The following is a 21,986-nucleotide window of genomic DNA, read 5'->3' as shown; positions in this document are numbered from 1 at the left end:
TTTTATTTTTCAGTTAAATACTTTATGAAGAGAGTTTTTTACAGACATTTTACAGGGGAAAAAAACTCTAGTAGTGTATTGCTATTCAATTTCTGATTAAAATATTTTAAGTCTCACGTGGAATGATAACTAATGTTTACATTTAGTTGAAATGACGATACAAAAAATGAGTTAATTTTTTTTAACATGTCTAAATTTTTCTATTGGGTGTGAATATTTTCTGAATTCATACAGATATTTCCAGTCTATGCAATCCTCTCTTTTGAAGGAATAACGGATACTGTTATGAACAAAGTACACTCCCGAAGTCTGAGAAAACTCTTGCTCTGTCTTTCTTTCCCTTGGTACACAATTAAGACCTAGTTAATAATCAACTTTTGAACAAAAGTAAAGCTCTGTTAGATCAGTGAAATCTTTGGATAATTTAGATCCCTGGAGGTCACCTGGTCTAATGGTCTCATCTCCACTCAAAGCAGGGCTGCCTTTTGAAGGTAGATCTGAGAACGTGTTGCAGATGTCTCTGGCGTTATAAATTTGATTCTGAACTGGGTGACTTGGACCTCAAGAGTCTCCTGGTAGCAGGAGCTAAAACAGTCAACATTATTTTTAATAACCAGTGTCGTCTAAGAGAATCAGAGCCACCTGTGATACTGCTAGCTAAATTCCCAGTTTGTTGTGCCCTGCTTGCATACAAAGATACTGTGTAGAAAGATGAGGCCTCTGGTGATGAGACTAATAATTTACTTATTGGCAACCCCCTCGTCCAGTTATGGTCGAGCTTTATTATAAGCACAAACAGGCTAGTGCACTACTCTCGGTTTAAAGCACTAGGTAGATCTGAACAGTTGACATTCCTCCTCTTTCCTTCACAGTGCCAGGATTTCCGTACCCTGCCGCAACGGCAGCCGCTGCTTACAGAGGTGCACATCTAAGAGGCCGAGGTCGCACGGTGTACAACACGTTTCGTGCAGCAGCCCCCCCTCCTCCAATTCCAGCCTACGGCGGGTAAGGAGATCAGCCTCTTCTACCTGTTGACATGAATCTCCAGGGGCTCGGCGCAGCGTGTGGCGGTGAGGCGTGCTGAGCGTCTCTGGCCGACTAAGCCGGCACAGAACGCAACCAGTCCCACCGCTGCACGTGGTGCACCTTGCACGGAGCATTGAAAAATGACTGTAATTTGTATTGCCATGGTTGGTGGCCTTCAGCATTTCAGATGTCACATGTTGTTATGTAAATGCTCTTAGAAACCGAATGCTTTGGAACAGAGAAATTGTTTCAGCAAAAGATATATTTTTGATGATTGCAAACATCTGGTTATTAAGGAGGTTGGATCAAGTTAACTTCTTTTCCTTGAAATCATCCACTGAAAGTTGTCTCTGGACCTGAAGGCTTAGTGGTGGTTGTTTGGGGATTGTTTTTTGGTTTTTTTTTCATTTTATTGCAGTTGGTTTAGTTTTTCTAGCTGACGTCTTTACCACGATAGAGCACTGGGGTGCTTCTCTCAGGGCCATGTGGTTTTTAGTACGTTTGCTTAAATAATGCCTTAAGATTTCCCTATCAGTGACCTGCGTTTATGGAAACCAAGTAGTAAACTAAGGAACAAAGGAGAGAAATTCTCAGTAATAATTTCTAGAAACTCAATAATCTTCTGCTATTTCAGAAGGTTTTTTTAGGTATATTTTTTTGGCAGTTTTTTTAGGTATATTTTTAAGGGAAAAAGGGAAGAAACAAATTCTCCTGTTGCTCTGTAAATGCTGACACAGGAAAGTTTTGTGTGCTGCAGATGATATTTAAAAACCTTAACACTGTCAAAAGATTGTCAGCTATTAAGAAACTGGGAAGTTTGGAAATCAGAAAGCAGATCCCAGGCCAGAATAGTGTTTTGGCATAAAAATTTGAAGTAGATATGTGACTGCCTCCCTGTGGAGCAACCAGACCTTCCTGAGCGAGGGTCGGGAAGGGTCTGCAAAGTCTCTGAGTGAAGGCAGTTTCCTTCTCTCTGCCCTCACTGAAGTCCTGTTCAGCAGCTCTCCTGCTCTCACTGCAGATATCCCCTTGCAAAGGAGCTTGCAGCACAAGACCCTGTCCTCCTACTCCATTACAGCAGAAGATGGGTGCCCTTCACATGTTCCCTCAGTTTCCCATGAAGACTTTGTTCTGTTAAGCCAAAAGGCTTGTCTTTTTCTAGACAAGTTTGCTAATCTAGTCAGTCAGCCATCGAGCTAAATTTTCAGGGATATTGAAGACGGACACTTTGACCATTCCTTCACATTGGGCAGTTACCACCTCAGAGAAATAAGATATTCTAAAAATATGTATAAAAAAGATGCCACAGAACCAGGTTATTTTGTAAAAGTGTACTTTTTTTTTAAAAAAGTGTTTTATGTAGTTTAATAAGCAAAATAATACTAAAGTAATAAGCAAAACAGTATTACCACTACTAGGGGAAGACACCATGATTTTCGAAGATTGCCTGAGTTACCTTTGGACAAGGATGGTGTCCCATCAAAGTTACCCTGCTGTTGCCCAGATTTTCATTTAGTGTTAGTTCAGGTATTTGTACATGGCGATGATGGGAACGAGTTTAGAGTGCCCTACAAGAGCTGATTTCTATCCAAATGCCTCAGCTACAAAATGGATACTGCATATGAAAAAGTGGACTCTTTCCATCTCTACTCAGTTTAAAAATAAATTCGTAAGTTTGAACATACTGCGCAATATGTGGCAGGATAACAATGTGGATTATTAACAGTTTCGTGGTGTCACGGACATAATACCTAAGTTTAATACAAAGTTATAAAGTTATAGAAGAAAATATGTACCAGCTATGTGTGACAGTTTTTGAATTGGACAGTACTTTTTAGTATTTGCAAAATGAGTAAATACTTTCAGATCAGTAAGTAACTTAAGTTTGCTTTTAAGGGGCCACATGTGGGTGCACTGTGTGTAGGTGTGTGTTATATAGATTTTTATAGTTTGCTTAGTACAGTGACTCAGCAGGAAGAATTGAAATTTCCAAATGTAATACATATATATTCTCACGTAGAGGTAGTACTTACTTTCAGCATTTTTAGGTAGTAAGTTAGATGTATAAGCGTTGTGAACTCCTGTTGTAAGTTAATACAAAAGTTTTGCACTGCAGTCAGGTTCAGCACTGTTTTGAAACTGGGTTCCAAGAGTTCAGCTCAGCGTTTTTACGTTCTTCTGTGGGATGATCTGACAGTTAGGTTGGTCAGATCTCACTGTTACCATTGTGATCTGTCCCTCAAGCTGACTTCAGACGGAGCCATGCATTGTGTCATTGAGAAGTCACATCTTCTCACTGTTCTGATGACTTCCAGCTGTCTGAGACGAACCCTTGGTAATCCTGAGCTCACCTTGCCAGTCACTATGTTTTCTAACAAATTGACTCTGCAAAAATTTTCGGTTAGTAAGCTTTGTCTTAATTTAGATAGGTCTTAGTTCAGATATTAGGTTTAATTTTCTCCATCCACCTATGCTTAGGCATAAGTGCTAAGGCACTGCTTTCCGATGCAGAAAACAAATTTCCAACTTCCATAATTCGTGGATCAGTGCAGATATAATACATACCTCTGTTGCACTGATCCAAAGTTGGATGTATAAAGCTTTATTCTGAAATAATTTCTTGGGCCTAGTGTATTAGATTTTGTGCTGGTAACTTTACTGATACAGTAGCAGAATTCGGAATTTCTTTGCCCTGCTTTATTCTGTGCTCACCCGTTATGTACTCTGACCTGTCAAAGAAGCAAAAAGGAATTTTCATCAGAAAAAAATCCTTAATCAATGGAAAGAAATTATACAGATGTGTTTTTCAGTCACAATGGGAGTAGGAGTCAAGGAAAATTACAGAGATAATAAAGAGATCACAGAGAATGAATCAACTTAGAGAGGAAAGCAAACAACTTGGAATATCATTTGTTGGTAAGAAAAATGGAAAAAACTTTGAATGCAGTTTTGCAGTTCATTTAGTAGCAATTTCTAATTTTTCACTCAAGGAAGGAGCTCAGCCTTAGAGCCAAACAGTTTCATATTACAATATTTTCAATCATTAAAAAAAGAGGGCTTTTTTTGGTATAATGACAGACATAATTTTAGTTACAAATTTACATTAAATTCCAGCAATGTTTAGTTAGAAAAATATTACTTTTCTTTTTTAAAAAAAAAGCACTTGTAAGTGTAAAATATAAAGCTGAAGTCTGAATTACCTTTTTCATTTTCTTTTATTTCATTAACCTTAGAAAGCTTATTACTGAAATAAAACATGATACTTGGATCTGAAATAAGCTTCTTGACATTTACTAGTTTTTATTATAAAGTTTGGGAACTGAAACAGAATCATTTTGCTTTCAATTTGAAAGTCAACCGTAAAGCCAAGAACAGGTATTTCTTAGGCTAGTCTGACTCTCTGCTGCCTGGTGTTTCTCTCCGGAGCACTGTCTCGGGATTCCCTGCTCTGTAACGAAAGCCTTCTCTCTAGTCAGCCTCCCGTGAATCTGTGGTTGTTCACTGATGTCCCGTTTGATGCTGACTGTGACCTTTTCTTGGCAATTGTTTATCAACAAAGCTAAGAAATGGCAACAAGTACCAGGCTGTAAGGAAATCTGGAAGATCTTGTTAGGCAAAACAAGTTGTTGTGATTCATAGGGAGAGCTCCCTGCTGCTGTGCCTCACAGTTACTGGGTGACACCAAATATGGCACACTTTGATAGGTCTGAGGAAAATTATTGTTTGTAGCCATATTTAAGGCCATTGTTTTCTTATAAATCAAAGAACAGCACACATGTTGTAAAATGTGTCATTTAAAAATTAAATCCATATTCATGAGATATGTAGCACTACATAAATCATTAATGGATCTTTGACTTGCAAGCGAGGCATTTGACCAATTCCTTGAAATAGCATCTTGTTAATTAGCTCATAGAAAATACTTCACTTTTATCATCTGTGGCATCATTTCTAATGCCTTGAATTACTACCATGTGCAGCTTACTCGTAACTTCGTATATATAATTCATCTATGTCCAATAAAAACCTACTGAAACTGAAATGAGGAAGCAAAGCTTGATTTGTGTGAGAAAACTGAATGCCGATATTGGAGACCTACATTGCATGGATAGCTTAGCTTCCACGCTATACTGCAGGAGGAAGAGGAGCAAGAGATGATCGTGTTGTGACTGGCATGAGAGGTGCACGGAGATCAGCGCCTGGCCGTAGGGGAGAAGCAGCTATGAATCTGTGACCTACTGCCTCCTCATCTCAGGGGGCTCTCCAGGGACTTCACAGCAAGACTGGTGACTTGGTGGAGGAGCAAAGCAGTTCCTGTTTGAAGCTATGTGAATTCCTTTCATGCCTTCTTTCTTGGGACAGCTTCCATGTGGGAGGATTTGAACTTACTGCTTCTTTAATCTTTCTTGAAGGCTTCTCTCTGGGTACTAGATGGTGTTTTGTACAAAATAATTTTTAAAGGATTGAAAAAAAAAAAAAGACATCAGTGTAAAGACCAACATGTGCTTGGCTTGACCTGTGTCTTTCTAGGATTATCTATTTTATTGACAAAGTGCCTACTAATGATGTAAGAAATGTCCTAATAAAGCAGCAGCTACTAGTAAAGGTACACTTATGACAGATTTTGGATGCAGCTGGCAGTACTTACATTGCCAAAAGAAAGGAGAAAGAAGTGTTTTGTATTCTCTTTGGCAAACTACCTAAAAGCAGGTGATCTGATTTTGATACCTGTAGTTGCTCTTGAACTCTGCAGCAGCTAGTACCTCAACATACTTGAAAATCATTTGCCAAATGGTAAAACATCATGAATATGATGCTCCATCTTTGTACTGCTGTCCAGAAAAGCCAGTGTCACATATATCTGGTAGTACAGCAGATAGTAGTAGTAGATAGCAGTATTAGTCAAACTAATGAGAAGCACTTCTATTCCAGCATCGTTTGCCTCAAGTACTTCACAAGTTTAGTGTGTGATGACTTTGCCTTCACTTTTCCCCCCCAGTCCTTCCAGTTCTGATGAAGCTAACAGAGAATTAGCTTTCAGTCTGTATCTCCGCTTCTGGTGTCTTTCCTGGGAAAACAGGGGATAGCAATACGCTTTTTGCTCTTTGAAAAGACAGATATAAAAAAAAACTCCCAACCCTAAAGAAAATTGTGTATTTGGAGAGGGCGGAGGAAAAGTAACAGAAACTATTCAGAAACTGTTCCCCTTTGTTAAAATAATTGTTCTGAAGTGCTACATTCTACCTGATTCAAAATGAAAAAGAAGCTTTATTTTCCAACACCTTATTCTGAATTTAAGAAAGAAGGATAATTAGTACAACGTACTACATCTGCTATGGTGGTTATGGTTTTTTCTAGTACATTTCTTTGGGTTCACAGAAACTTCCTCTTGCTATGGGCTCTGTGCTTTGTGTATACGTGCAATTCTTAGAACACAAAAATGCATTTTGCCAGTGCGTAGTGATTTATGTCTTCCAGCTTTGTTCTCTGCAGCAATACCCTCAATTGATTTTCCAAAGCAGATAATGTAACTTGTTTGTGGCAGAAATTGTTCAAACTGGAAAGACAAGAACCGGGAATTAGAGAACACTCTAAAAAGTTGAAACAGTCTCTTAGAAGAGTTTCAGTTCTATATCTACAACGGTGAAAGCTGTGTTATTAGAGTGTTGAAAGGTGTTACTTTAATTCTGAGTCTTTGGTTTATATTAAATAAGATTGTAGTTGTATCTGTTATATTATTTGTTTCATCAAGGCTTCATGTAAAAGGTTTCATATAAAAGGTGATTTCTGAGACCAAAAACTGGAAAGTATGTGTAGGATAGCGAAGGCAACCCTACCAGCCATCAGAAACCAGAGAACGTTTGTTCCTCGGGTGCTTTCTCTTCGTTGTGATGGAGGGGAAATAGCGAACTATAAACATGATTCCTATTGCAATGAATGAAATCAGGATTGTAATGCCTGTTCGTTACACTGAATCAATCACTCCATGCACTTCATCTGCCTTAGGTTATGTTAACTTGTGCAGATTGTGTGCATGGCTGAGGGCCGTATGTACTCAGCTGCTAGGAAGTCACTGAACTGAGGTTTGTCCAGTCAAGAACTATTTGCTTATGTCATTGATAGATTATTCAACGCAATCCTTTTGAAAGATGAGGATCAAAAATGATAATGAAGACAGATGTAGTCCTCCCAGGATATTATAAAGGTGGAATCTAAACTAGTAAAGAGTTTATCTTAATATAGTTACAAAAAATTATTATAAGACACAGATTAAAATAAAGCAGCTAAACCCATGCAAAGCAGATGTGTAATAGTTGGTGAGAAAACAGTTTCATGTTTATGGAAAGATAATTTCAGGAAACGATTGCCACACATGATGTTATTTAGATGCACATTTTCTTATTAAATAAAGATTCTTCAAATTTTCCTTAGCACAATAAAATCATAAAACACAACTGAATAAATCCCCTAAAATCTGTTGTTCTTATTTTAATGCCTCCAGGTAGCTCATTAACTTATCATCCATTCCCGGGTGAAGTAATTCAGATTTCAGAAACACAGCTATTTCCAGACCCTGTGTTAGTTTACAAGGAACTCAACATTTATCTGTCTCCCAAGACAATTTTTTGAATAGAAAGTGTAAAAGGAGCTGTGGTGAGATGGGTTTCTTCCCACGCTTGAGACTTATCATTTGTTTTCTGTCTACAGCTTCAGAGAGAGAAAAGGGGATGATAAGCCAAGGAAATTACCCTTTGGAAAATTATATACTGGAGGAAAGAAAAGCACAAGAGCAAAACATAACTCTTGGTGTTGTACACTTTGTCCTTTTGATGAAGGGTACTGTTAGAAAACACATTTGACTCCACTGCTAAGATTCAGTCACAGGAGTCAACGAATGACAAGGAGAAGTGAATAGAGAAAATATTCTCTCTGAAAAAAATCTGTGAAAGTGTGCAGAATTACTTTTCTTTAAACTTCAAAAGAAGCAGAAGGTTTTATATTTAACATCACTATCATAGCACAAGACCATATGGAAGAAATAAGATAAAATCAGCTGATGTCTTCTCATAGTGCCTGTCCTGCTTGGGGTGTTAGTCTCATTTGCCTGATTCCGTCACTTAACTATGTTTAATGATGGAGTCATGCATTCATATCTCATTTTAGTGTTGGGTACTTCCTTCGGTGTAATATTTATCAAGCAATTGCGTATTTAGAATTCAAAACAAGTTTCTGTCTGTATGTGACTGAGTGTTACGTGTAAAAGGAAGGCCTAGAGGAATTAAGTAACCTACCCAAGATTGCAACCAACTGCACCTGGGAATTCAGAATGTGTCAGCCCCTGTTCATCTGGCGACGTCTTCACTGTATATCTGCAGATGACCAAGGGGAGGAAGAGAAAAGGTTCCCTTTCTGACACATATTCTCTCAAAAACGTTGTTTTCTGAAAAGTAATGTTCACTAATATTTGATAGTAGTATTTTTTAATGTACTGTGATGGGTTGACCTTGGCTGGCTGCCAGACCCTCACCCAACCACTCTCTCATTCCCCCTCCTCAAGAGTATAGGGGCAGAAAGTAAGATGGAAAAGTTCTTGGGTTCAGATAAAGACAGGGAGATTGCTTACCAGTTACCGTCACAAGCACATCAGACTTGACTTGAAAACTAATTTAATTTATTGGCTGTTAAAATGCAGTCGAATGTTTAGAAACAAAGACAGAACCTAAAACACCTTCCCCACTCCCCGCCCCTTCTTCCCAGACCCAACTTCACTCCTTCGTTCCCAACTCCTCCATCTCCTCCCAGGTGCAGGGATATGAGGAACTGAGGTTTGTGGTTGGGGGCCTTCATCTTCAGTAAACTTTGTACCATTTGTGTATCATCCCATAAAATTCCTTCCATGTTGTTCACAATTGTGTACTTCTACCTTACAGCCATGTGGAATGTTGTATTTCTTATATACAAATAGGTAGAAGAAAAACATGTAATGTTTTAAAATAATCAGAATATCAAAACCAAAATGAAGGTACACTGCAATGTAAATAGCGAGCTTTCTGAAATCTACCAATGTAGACCAGGATTGGCATATTTTACTCTGCAGGCATAATAAATAGAAACATACGTGAATAAAGGTCTGACCTTACTGAAGCAAATGGCAGACATTCTGATTTAAGTGGAGCTGAGTTTTCACACATTATTATTCCATAGCAAACTTTTATCATCAGTGTGGCTTGTGTGCATGTATGCATATTTATGATTTTCTCAAGTGATTCTGACTTAGACACATACAAACTCAGCCCTGTGGGTTTCGGTCATTGACCTCAATAGATCAGTTATATATCTGACAAGAAAATTCTTGTTGGAATTGCAAAAGAGCAACTTGCAAAAGCAAGCAACTTGCAAAAGCAAGCAACTTGGTAATAACTATTATTCCCAGAGAATAGTGTTCCTAAATTGAAAATGTTGTTGCAAAAGCCCTATTGTGTGCTCTCATATTTAGCTCTCAAAACAGCTTGGGTTGATTCTGATATTGGAAATACCCGTCTTAAGTTGTAGAACTGCCAAATGAATGCAAAATGGCAGAACTTGCGTAATATGTGTAATTGGTAGGCCACTGTTCTGTAGTTCCAGTTTTATTTAGTGTAATCTTAAACCATCTTTCTCATACCATGTCATTTATCCTTAAGGGTTTAGAATCTGAATGTTGAACTATTTATACTGACAATTCATCTTAGCTGAAATGCAGCAGTCTCTGAGTAAACTGTTAACAGCAATATAGCAATACTGCATTTTTTCAGAGAAGAGGTAGTGAGGTATCAAACCAAAGCTGCAGAGGAGCTCAGAACCATTGGCATGTCCACCAAAGTTGTAAAATGGTACAGTGAGGAAGGTTAATATTTTTTTGAGTAAGAACAACGCCATGATGTTCTTAACAGACCTGTTGTTGCTCTTGGAAACATGTATCAAGCCAACAATGCAGTACCTATGAATATTCTCAGCTCTGTGTGTACACTAAGGTATTGAGATTTGATCCAATGGGTAGAGTACCACCAGTATAATTATTTCACGCATTCCTCTCACCATATAAGCTTACGTTGTGTTTTGTTTTCCATCTAAGTAATGACAACTACCGCTTTGTTTCAGAGGGTTGACATAATTGAGGGAGAAGAAAGTAGTAGGTCAAGACATAGCATTTTGTTAATGGATTAAAACTGGTTGTAGGATTGACGCACTGACATTTTTTAAAGAAAAAAGTTACCAATATGTGATTTCTTAAAAAAAAGAAGAAACACCCCTTACCTCCCCCACAAAAACCTTATTCAAAAGTATTTTCCAGTCCTGCCATGCTTTGCCTCTCTTTGAGTAAGCATTTGGCATACTTCCTAAGACGCTGTACTCGGTACAGCTTCACATCTGAGAATTTCTACCAACCTCCTTAACCAATGTGAAGAGTGCCTTCCTTCCCCCCTCCCTCTGTTCTTGTGATGAGACTAACCTCGGCTGTGCAGGGGTTGGTGGCATTTGCATGTGGAAATGCACTAATATGGATGTTTTTCTTTGTGTGTGCATCCTTGCAGTGTTGTATACCAGGATGGATTTTATGGTGCAGACATTTATGTAAGTATTCATTGATGTGCATGCTGTCCTTGTACATTACCAGAGTCATTCTTTTTATAAGTTTGCTGCCTAGCTTGACTCTGTTTTGTCTATTTACCATCCCTTGCCTGTCAGAAAGAATTGAGAAGAATATCTCTCACATTGGAAGACCTTTCTGTTCATTACATCTATCATTGTTCAGTGGAGCTGAATTAACTCTTTAATCAAATGCTGAATGAATGCAAAAAGATGTGAAAAATATGCGTGCGTGCGGAGGGGCGTCTCCCTTCAAAACTGAAGTTCAAAGGAAAAATAAAAACAAAGCAGAAACACTCTTCTGCAAATCCCCAAAAGCTCGTTTTTAAAATCAAGGCAAGCCGAGTATTATGAATACCTGAAGTATGAAAATAAGTTATGGAGAGATATAGATTTCCCAGATCCAGGGAATCACCATTGGGCCGTGGTGAGAGTAGAGCTTAATTACACAGTAAGTTTAAGCTATGGCTGTGTATTGTCTGTAATCTGAGTAGACTTCCCTCTGCTCTTTTAAAATACGCTTATTTCAATTTAAATGAAATGAGTAGAGACTGCTCGTGATGTAACAAGTGGTTGCATTTGTCAGTAAGGATTTGTGGCCCAGATCCATCATTACCTGCTTCACCTCATTGGTCACCAATTTCCTTTTAAATAATATTTTCTAAAGTTTCTTACCAATACTGAAGTTTTTATCTTGAATGTGTACAAAGAGGCTACATGTCTGAGTATGCAAGAGGTTTCAGATGGTTGAGGATGAATTTCACTCTTCCAAAATAATTAATTTTTATACGCTACATTCACAGGCTTTTTTTTTAAAATGTGTAGATGTAAACTATGTTACTGATACTCCAGTAATCTTTCAGATTGGTTGTTATTTTGATAAAGCAATCTGGTCCTAAGTTACAGGTATTGTCTTTATTTCACCAGACAACTTTCTCTAACCTACTTGTACTTCTGTTGTACTGTCTTTGTAGAGATACAAAGAGATGGATGTGTTGAAATTGGTATGAATATTAAAAATTCAATAGGTAGTGCTAGAAAACCTTCCTTGTATTCATTATCAGCAATCTTTTAGAACAATTTCCAAGGGAACAGATTCTTTTTTTATTAAGTTTTATATAAAGAAGGAAAACAATTTGCATTTAGGGATGAAGTATGTTTTGTTTTTCTGATAGGGATAGAAAGAGGCCAACACTTATCTAAAAATTCAATAGTGTAGTTTAAAAATATGTTTGAAGTAAAATGGCATGGGTTAAATTTCTCTCCCTACGTACTTGGTGATGTTATCAGTAACATATTGTTTACAACACATGAGAATCACCCATTTGCCAAAGGCTTACTCAAGCGTAGTATGCTGCTTTCACCTCACCACATAAACACACTGCTGCTGAATTTTTGAGCTATATAGGATATATAGTAGAGTGTGGAATTTCTTCAAGTGTAGTTTCCAATTTTCATATTTCTTCAAACCGTCAAAAGAATGTGACATCCATTTTGCTCAGTTTACCAACCTGAAAATCTGAAAGGCAGCAAGACATCTTCGTCAGGATTGCTTAATGTCATAGTATAGGTGGGAACTAAATGTTAATGCAACAGTTCGTAGTTTTGGAACCCACTGTTGCTGAAAATCAGGACCATCTCTTTTGGTGACTGACAATATTATTTTTAGGTGGCCTCACACCCTCTCACAGACTTAAACATTTTGTTTCCAAATGGAAAGTAATTTCAATGAGGAAGATACCGAAAAAATTACTGATTTATAGTATAGCCTCAGTTTTGTTGTTACGTACGTTAGAAAATGGAATAACTATACTGGTGCATTGGTTTGCACTCTGTTGCAGCCTTGTATTTCTGACGGCGTTTCTTTGTTCTCTTAGAGCAGCAGAATGTTCACCTTTATGGCAGTTGACAGAATTAAAACACTCTTCTAGAAATTTGTTTAGGTTTTTTTTATAATGTACAGAGCTTCTTATTTTATCACTCATTTTTCTTCCTGTTTGTTCTTTCTTGCATGTAAAACATTTTGCAGGGGAGGAAGAGGGAGACAGAGAACTGGCAGAAATCGTAAGAAACCTTACGGTTCACAGTGTATTGGTTCTTAGTATTAGTATTAGCTTGCAGTGGACCAAGTTATTTTTTAAACCCCAATTGATTATGACATAGTTCTACACAGCTTTTCATTTAAGTGCAGAGTTGAAGCTTTGTGAAAGAAGAAATGCTTTGTGGAAAAAAAGTAGAAAAAAATGTAAACAATATAGGTTTTATAGGAGATTGGAGAGAAAGGAACTTTAAAAATACCACAGGAAGCAAAACAAAAGGAACTCAGTACTGAAGGCCAGACCAAAAATATACATTAACAGATATATCAAAGTGGGTTTCACTCTGATATGATGACATTGAGTACTGACAGTAACACGGAAAAGGAAGGAGGGAAGACACAGAAGGACACTGGTTGGGTGAAAACTGCAGGGTGAACCAAGAACAGCAAATGGCCAGAGCTGGTTAATACTAGCCAGGGGAGTAGAAGAGAATAGGAAGATAAAAAAAGGTGCAAAGTACAGTCTAAACTGAAAAATCAACAGCCGTGACTCTAGCTGTAATATAATATATTCTATATTTCATATAGTTCTATATGAAATGTAATAATGCCTCTGAAATAGCTGAGCTATTGAATTCCTTTTTAAATGTGCCTTTGAGTAGGAAAAATAAAGGAGATGATTAGGGAGTAAGGAAGACCTTTTAAAATTAAGTATTGATTCACTAAGAGAAAAAGTCATTTAAAGAGAATTAAGGTTGCCTGCCAGCAAATATAGAAGTTCCTAGATGAAGATTGACACCTGTGAAAATAAGAAAATACAATCCACAAAATGAAGCAAAAATAGTAACAGACACAGAAATATGCGGTTAGAATAATAGCTCTACGCTGTTGCTCTGCTTTATCTTAAAGCTGTTATTTTTTTTACCATTGTCATGAAGAACATTTTCAGAACATGTCAGTCTTCAGTTCACACCTAAACTATGGGAAGCCTGAGAAATATGAGAAACTTCCAAACACTGTCATAACCAGCTTCAGAAGTCCCTTGGAAAGCCAGTTTAACCATGCACATTAGTCAGGCTTATTGCTCACCACAGGATTTCCTAACCTGTTCTCGGGATTGGGGACCTGTGGTAGTGCAGCTGGGGATAGTCCTCAATGACATATAAATACATAGGCTGAAGACTTTTTTACTGAGCTGCTGATCAACAGTAAGGCCTGCTTTGTGATCAGGGGTGTGGAACGAGATCATCAATAGCTACTGCCATCTCCTTTAGCTCAAAGGTAGGAGGATACTGAGGGTGGAGCACAGATTTATTTCCCAAGGAAAAAGCAGATATGATTATCTAAGCATCGTTCCCTTGGTACTAGGTACAAGTCCATCGATGCAATCAGATATCCTGATAGACACTGTTCTAATGTGAAAAGCAAGGATATGAAGTCTTAAGAACCAAAGATTTTTCTGTTTTGTAAATGGAGGGATGTACCATTCCTGTGACTCTCAGAAACAGAAAGAGAAGTGGAGAAATTACTTTTCCAAGGGCAAAAGAGTCCCCACGGAGCAGTGGGATGTTCCTCCTAGTGCTCTATGTGCTGGAACACAATGAAATGTCTTTGAAAAAATAAAAATGCTAGATCACTCCTGGTGATTGTATTTGGTTGGAATTAATACAGGTGGTGTCGGGTTGGATGTATTACCGAGAGCTGTTCTGAGGCAACGGGTACCTCTGGGAGCACCACAGAGAAATAACGTCAGCCTTTCACATAGGCCTGTTTCAGAAGCTGAGCCAGCACAGAGAGATGATGGATATTGTAGTTTTAATTCTCCCAGTTCAAGTTTTACGCTATAAGCAGAACAAATACTGTTTAAACCTCAGTATCATATGAGTAGAGGAAGAGGAAATGACTGCTGCTACTTTCTGTAGTCTACAGGGCTGGGTATAATTCATGCCATTTTTAATCCCATTTCTCTATTTTTAGCTAATAGGAATAATTCTCAATTCGAGAGAAGGTTTTGAACCTTGATTAATTTATGTTCACAAAATACTTGGAGATCGTTGAGTGAAAGGAGGTTTAGACAGTACAAATTGAGGAAAAATAATTCTCCACATCCATCCAGAATATTAAATATGTTAGTAACAGGAAAAACTACCAAAAAAAAATACCCATCATTTAGAGTCCCTTAGTTTATCGACAATCAACACCGTTAGTATATCTAAGATCAGGAGAAAAAGTAATTTAGGTATTTTAGGAGGAAGTGCACACATGTATACGTGGTTTTGTAATCTATGGATGTGCATTTATATAACTCGTTTTTGTGGAAATTATTCTTCCTACAGACATACGCATTTTATTTTAAAATTCAGATTCATTTTATTTCCATTCATTTCCATTTTATTGTATCTTATCTAAAAATTCTGCAATTTTTTCTAAAATTTATGGAGATTTCTCTGCAACAGTTGGCTACTGATCTGCCATGGATCCCACTGCTCTTTTGCAATTTGCCTGAGCGACAGAGATGTATAAAACACTGAAAGGAAAATTGTAATGAGTGGCTTTGGGGAGTCTGTCTAAATTCCTTCCTGCCATCTTTCCTTCTATCCCTCTTTCCTTACTCGTTCAAATCATTACATTTCTGTTTCTTTATAGAGCAGTATTGCAAGAGCCTGTGTATGGCAATAAGTTACCACAGGTATGACATACTGACTGATGGAGAAATCGCATTATGCTGAATGCACAGTCTTGTAAACTCATACTAATACTCAAATAATTATGTAAGAAAATAGATTCTGTGTGTGTAAATGACAAGAATAGGCTACCAGTTGCATTTTATTTTCCAGATTCTGTCACAAAGTCATAGATATTCTTCATATCCCACGACATACAGCAGTGACTTGTGAGTCTCCCATTCAGTATTTTATACTAGCGAGATGCATCTCTGTATTGGGACTGCGAGTGTAGTGACTCTATGCTTAATTTTTTGAAGAAAACTTAAGCTGCTGTAACAGTGTGTTACTGTTCTTTTGGAAGTAGCAAATATGGGAGCACAGATAAGGCAGTAGACATTTTTTAATTACTTTAGCTGAATTTATTATTTCAGCTGATTTTTGAAAATAATAATTTGAAGCATAACAGTCAGGTACTTTCTGTTTGAATGTACTTAGTGAGGGGGGAAAAGCATTCCTAAAACATTTCTAAAACATAGGAACTGAAAACTTATTTATTATTATGTAATTATTTCATAATTTTGTTCTAAATATTTTATTTTGCAATGTAGTCTAAGGCACATAGATAAATATTCAATATGTTACTCAAGAGATGTATATTTAGTACTAGTCTGTTCTTCATCTAAGATACTATCTAAGAAGTTCAAAATTGGAGAAAAATTGTAAATAGAACTTGTCACAGAAGTTTAGAATTCAGGGGATTGAATTGGATTCCCACCCTGATTTCCAATATAAAGTGTAACTTCAGGTATTTTGTTGTTGCAATGATAAATCATCTGAAGTAATCGAAGTAAAACAATAAGAAAACTTAGTACCACACCAAAACTGCAGAACACAAACCCATAAAAATAATTCGCTTAAGACTGTCTTTACGTGTAATTATATGACAGCTTATGTTGAAAATACGAAATCATGGCATGGGCTGGTAGGGAATTATGATTGTCTTGATAACCAAATGCATCCTGCATTTCAGATCTCCAAAGAACTCAGGCAAATGCAATAACTTCAGTCTCTTTTTATTTATATTGCTTTAGACTCAGTCTTTACAGGACTCTCACAAATTTCATACTGATTGCTGAATGCAAAGCATCGTAATCAAGTTCAGAGCTGAGCTTCATTGTTCAGCAGCAATTCCATGATGAAAACAAGTAAAAATGTAGGCATCAAAGGAGTGTAACTCTTATATTTAGGGGAAAGAAGCGGTCCATCTTCACACACTGACCATTTTTTCGTGATAGTTAAATAAACGAAAGAAAAACAATCCTGACAGAGCCTACTATTTGCAGATTTACGACCAGCCTGTGTATGAACAGCCAGTCTCATTCTTGTCTGTTTAAGAACATCGAAACATGGACACGTCTTGTGGTGGCCCAGTCTCGATTCTCTCCTGCAGTGGGAGTCATTATGTGCGTAGCTGGGTTGAAATGAAGTGGCTCCTGCATTCAAATAAGTCATTTTAGAAATGGACTGCAGGACAAATAAGAGTCCTACGCATGGTGAACAGAATCGTGCCACACTGCAGAACGACTGGCAGTCTGCCACGCATTTTCAGGACTGGATCGTCAAAATAAGTTTAATATCTTCTTTATACTTTTACCATTTGTACTCGCTCAGATCAGCACTCAGGAGAGAACAAAAAGCGCTAGATTTAGCAGTCGAAAAACCAGGAGGGGAGAACACCTTTCTCCTTGTAGTAGAAGCCAGCCTAAGGGTGCTGCTTGCATTATCATCTCTCAGCCTCGCTGTTTGCTGGCTCGGTTTGCACTTAGTGACATTATTTGACATCTGATTGTCTGTATGCACATACCTGCAAGCAATATGTGCCCATTATACATTTTTGACAGTAATAGCCTTCTATTGGTTTATAAAAATCAAATGATCTGAAATGAGAAAGTATTCCATCTCCATGCTTCTGCGCTTGCTGCAAGAGAGCGAGCGTATATAGCATGATGATAGCGCCTGCCCGATTCCGGTGTTTGTGTGACACAATTGCTGCTGGCGGGGGGCTAGCTGGGAGCAGGGAGGCAAACATGCTCTGTTCTCTGTGAGCACTGGAAAAAATCAGAAAGAGTATTCCTCAAGTAAGTTGGCAATTCAAAGCCTGGAGTTTCTAATGAGGTGTCACTATGTGTAAAACATATGTTTATTCTTCGGGTGATGTTATGTTATCAGCTGAGTGAATGATTTCCAAAGCCAGCCTGCTTCAGATCTTCAAACCAGAAAGGTTTACTCGTGTTAAGGGTGAAAGCGATTCTGCCAAGCAAAGTAGTAAGAATGGAAATAGCGTGTAAAAGTAGTTGAAATTGCTTTTCTGAAAAGAGTGAATTTTTATTTGTAAAATCAAAATAGAAAACACACAAAAGTTCCTGCAGTAAAAATGTACTCCTGTGACAGTAAAGGTTGACACGTCATAGCCTATTCTTCATGCTTCGGCATGATACCATGTGTGAGTGCAGCCTTCTAAAAAAAAAAAAAGGAAGAAAAAAAAATGCATCCACTAACGCGAACACTTTAGCGAAAGAGTGAATTTTATTCAAAACTGAGTGATCTGATCCTTTCTTATTCAGCTCTTTGTTAAGGTGGGAGAAGGTGGGAAAGGAAATCCAAAAGTCCCCTCTCCCAGAGGATTCTGGGGCAGTGAATTCTAATGGGGACGTAAATCATATTGGTGTTCTCTGTGGAGACTGGCCTCTTGGTTAATTGGCATGCGGAGATCGTTTTGAAACGGTTGATGTGACGGCGTGGTCCATTGAACAGGAAGCTCTGCTGTTTTCACAGTTTGAGAAGGAATGCATCACTGCACACAATTCCTTTCAAATGTGTGTTTGTTTGTCCTGTTTGCTTAATTGAACAGCTGCAATTACTGTTGCATACAACTGAATGTTAATTCATGGAAGAAGAGGATTTTGCTTCTTCATTATAATTTTGTGGATAAATTGGAAACCTGTGTAACATTAAGTGTTAATGGAGTGCACCAATTCATAGGTTTAATCAACCAGACAAGATGAATCTTATTTTGTACCAAAAAGAATTGATTATTAGCTGAGCTTTGCTTTTAAGGTCAGCATCGCTTTATTAATATACATACCCTTCTTTCATAAGAACAATTGCTACTTGAAAACTTGTGGAACAATACAGTATTTTCTCGTAGAAAAGCTTACACTGATGAACACAGTTCATTGCTTTCTCCTGATCTCTGGGACAAATCTTAACAAGTTTGCGGTGACAAATTTTGCTTAACAATTCGCTGAAATATTTCCTACGTATTTAACCCCTTAACTGAACTTACAGCATGCCAGCGCTCTTTCAGTTGTTGCTGAATTTTACAAAATGCTATTGAAGGCACTGTAGCAATCCAGTTAGAGCATGAGTTTGTGTTTCAGGGTGGTTATGCTGCCTACCGGTATGCCCAGCCTGCCACTGCCACTGCAGCTGCCTACAGTGACAGGTAAGCTCTCATTTATTCCTGATCAATATTTGACCAGTGGAAGTTGAAGATGATTCTATAAATTTGCCTTGTTGAAGTCTCATAACTGTCTTGTTGCTCTGCAGATAATTGTGATATCTAAAGCAGGCTGTTTTATTATAATCCATGAATAGCCATAAATTGAGAGATTTTAGGCCTTAATTGAGAAGCAGGCATGAGATGTGCACATTCCCAAGCTGTAGATCATCCAGTTAATGTCTGCGACCCTTGTACAATGTAGATAAAGATATGTACAGCTTCATGATGGTCTGCTACTAAAGATCATTATTTGTCTTAGGAGTATTATTTCAGTTGATTTAGAACCTGAACCTATTGAGTGCCCTCAGTTCTCATTGACATTGTTTTAGTCAGTGGAAATTGAGAATGAACTCTGTCTAACCTCAAACTATTCAAGGCAAAACAATCTTTTTTCCATTTGCTTTCTTTCTAGGCATTTGATTCTTTGAAATACTGAAAAAAATCCAGTTATTCATCTTTTGCTCTGTATTTTTATCCTCAAAATGTAAACCGCATTCAATGCAAATAAGATTGGTAAAAATCTGCATAAGAGAAGCACGCAAAGACTTAACTTGTGTAAACTAAAAGCAACATCACATAAATTAGCTTGTCTTCTTGCAGAATAAAAACTGGGACCCCTTTGAAGTCAAGGTCTAAATTGCTATTGACTTCAGTAGGAATAGGATTTTGTCAAATTGCATAAAATTGAGTCTTTGCAGTGTGTGGACATGATTTTGTAATGAAAAGAAAGAATATCCTATGTTTTCTTCATAAACTGTACCATTAAAAAAGAAATCCATGCTATCTTTAATACTTTTCAAGTGCTGGAAGAGTATACAGTCGTCAAGGCAGGATGTATATTGTGAAAGACAGATTCATGCATATATTTTTCTTGACAATAGCAGCGAGAAGTAAGGTCACACTTCTCAATTCCTTATAGAAGAAAATTTTCCCTTGCAATCATGGAGATAATTTCTTAAGTCTTGAATACGTATTGAAAAATTTCTTTAGATGCTAAATTAGACATTATTTTAAATGGTTCTGTTTCTTAAAGAAATCACCAGATTAAGAAATTTCAGTGAATTATTTCTTAGATTGAAGTGCTGTTCATGGATTCTGTATTTTTAGAACAAAGTACCATGGTATGAATGTTACAATGCTCTGCATGCAGATTTGCCTTTCAAATGCTTATTCTGGGTAATGAAGATATATTTTTTTAAAGTTATGTGAATAAAATAATTTGCATGTGTGGCTGAGGCATGCTGTGTCAGACAGGTAAGCAAGTTACTTTCTATTAATTTTGGATCAGTAATATCAACTAGATATGTGCAGTATGCACTTTGTTTGGGATGTACTATTTCTACTTAGGGTAACCTACAAAGGTGAAGTGATACTCAGTAGTTTCATTTCGTTTCCACAAAGGGGTGTTAGCATGTCGCAGCTCTAGTATTTTTCTGTGAGCTTATAATGTAAAACAATTCCTGCTTCTGAAACTTACTAAAGTGAAAGGACAAAATTATAAATAACCGCTTGTGGTTAGCCATTTCTTGCCAGATATCGTTCAGGTGTCCCTGGATCATTTTATAGGGTGATTATTCCTATAAATAAATGGGATTTCTGAAAGACTATACATTACATAGATAAATTGAACAACATGAAGATGACTTTTAAATGCTTTAATTATGAATTAATGTGCCTTCTCTTAAAACAAATCAAATGCTGTGAGATAAAACATCAGTGGGTCACATGTTCTGCTATGGGTAGAGAGTCAACATCACCAAGTTAATTTGTCTAAGAACATAAATGCTGTAAAGAAAGCTTGGGGTGGCATCAGTAGTACTGCAGTTGTTACAACCCTTAATTATTTTTTTAAAAAATGTCTAACTTTCAGATACACTTGATGTATAATTAGAATTGTAATAACCTGTCTTTACTTGCATAATTTTAAATATGTTAAATGAATTTTATATCTTTTGGATTTTTTTTTTTTATTTAGCTTCTCTTTTTAAATGTGGTTAATACTCATCTTCAGTCTGCTTCCCCCCAAATGACTATGGTTTCATGTCTAAATTACTAATACTATAACTGAATTTCTTTGTGGGAGAATCCTAAAACTAATATAGAGAACAAAACAAATAACAATCTGCTCAAACATTTCTCTGCATATGGGAAACTATGTGCAAACATGGATACCTCTGATTACTCACAACTACATTTTGCTTAATTTGATCATCTTTTCATTCATTTTTTAATGAATTTAGCAACTTTTGTGAATTATTAATACTGAAAGTGCTGAAATACAGTGCAGTACAGCTGCTTGTGTCTTTTCTTCTCAGTGTAATAATCATCTGCTGTCCTCTGACAATATTGAAGATTCCATATCTCCTTACACAGTACTCTTATTTAGTGTTGATTTGAGCCCCTATTTAATTTAATTCTACGTGAAATATATTTACTGTTTATGTGTAAAAAACACCCAGAAAAATGAGGTGAGGACCAGTGAGTGTGTACTATCCAAATAGTGACATATCATGGAAATACTACTTCATATTAATTTAAAAAATAAAAAAAAAGCTTTATTTTCTTGATCACAGCTCATACATATGATGAATGGCAATGTTCTATATTTGACATGCTTCTTAAGTCAGGAGATGGAAAGATGAAATCTTTATATTGGAGACATGTTTTGGTAAATTAAAAATAAAGGTTAACAGAAAGATTTGGGACTCCAGAATCAATACACCAAGTCAATGGATAATGATCACTGTAAGAGAGCTCTATTGTGAAGAAATGCGATGGTATCCTTGTTTGTCACAGCTGGAAGTATTGCTGGAAATGGGCAAAGAACAGTGACACTGGGGAGAATGAGATGGCAAGGAAATCTTGTGAAACAAGTCAATGCAAACCCCTCAGTATTTGCTAAGACAAATCATGTACTCCTAAAAACAATTTCACAGCAGAGGTAGACCTTGCAGATTTTTCCAGTCGTTTCTTAGAATTGTAAAACAAAAACAACAAAGCAACCAAACAAAAAGGTACATATTGTTTTATTTATGAAGCAATATAATCACTGAATACAACTTCA

The 21,986-nt window shown here is 37.0% G+C and overlaps 1 protein-coding gene across 49 annotated transcripts in view; it reads left to right on the top strand.

Annotated features, from left to right (window-relative positions):
* RBFOX1 (RNA binding fox-1 homolog 1) overlaps nucleotides 1-21,986 on the top strand; it is a 1,166,109-nt gene that overhangs the window by 1,115,767 nt on the left and 28,356 nt on the right. For 43 of the 49 annotated variants that reach the window (XM_075435958.1, XM_075435968.1, XM_075435984.1 and 40 more), the window contains 3 exons: nucleotides 873-1,005; nucleotides 10,602-10,641; nucleotides 18,801-18,865. In XM_075435958.1, coding sequence (XP_075292073.1) covers nucleotides 873-1,005; nucleotides 10,602-10,641; nucleotides 18,801-18,865 — 238 coding nt within the window. The other 6 variants (XM_075435955.1, XM_075435957.1, XM_075435946.1 and 3 more) reach the window with 3 other exon arrangements.

The sequence above is a fragment of the Opisthocomus hoazin genome, chromosome 15, assembly GCF_030867145.1.
Source record: "Opisthocomus hoazin isolate bOpiHoa1 chromosome 15, bOpiHoa1.hap1, whole genome shotgun sequence".
Taxonomy (NCBI): Eukaryota; Metazoa; Chordata; class Aves; order Opisthocomiformes; family Opisthocomidae; genus Opisthocomus; species Opisthocomus hoazin.
Note: the sequence above shows the minus strand (reverse complement) of the source record. Positions and strands in the feature narration are given on the sequence as shown.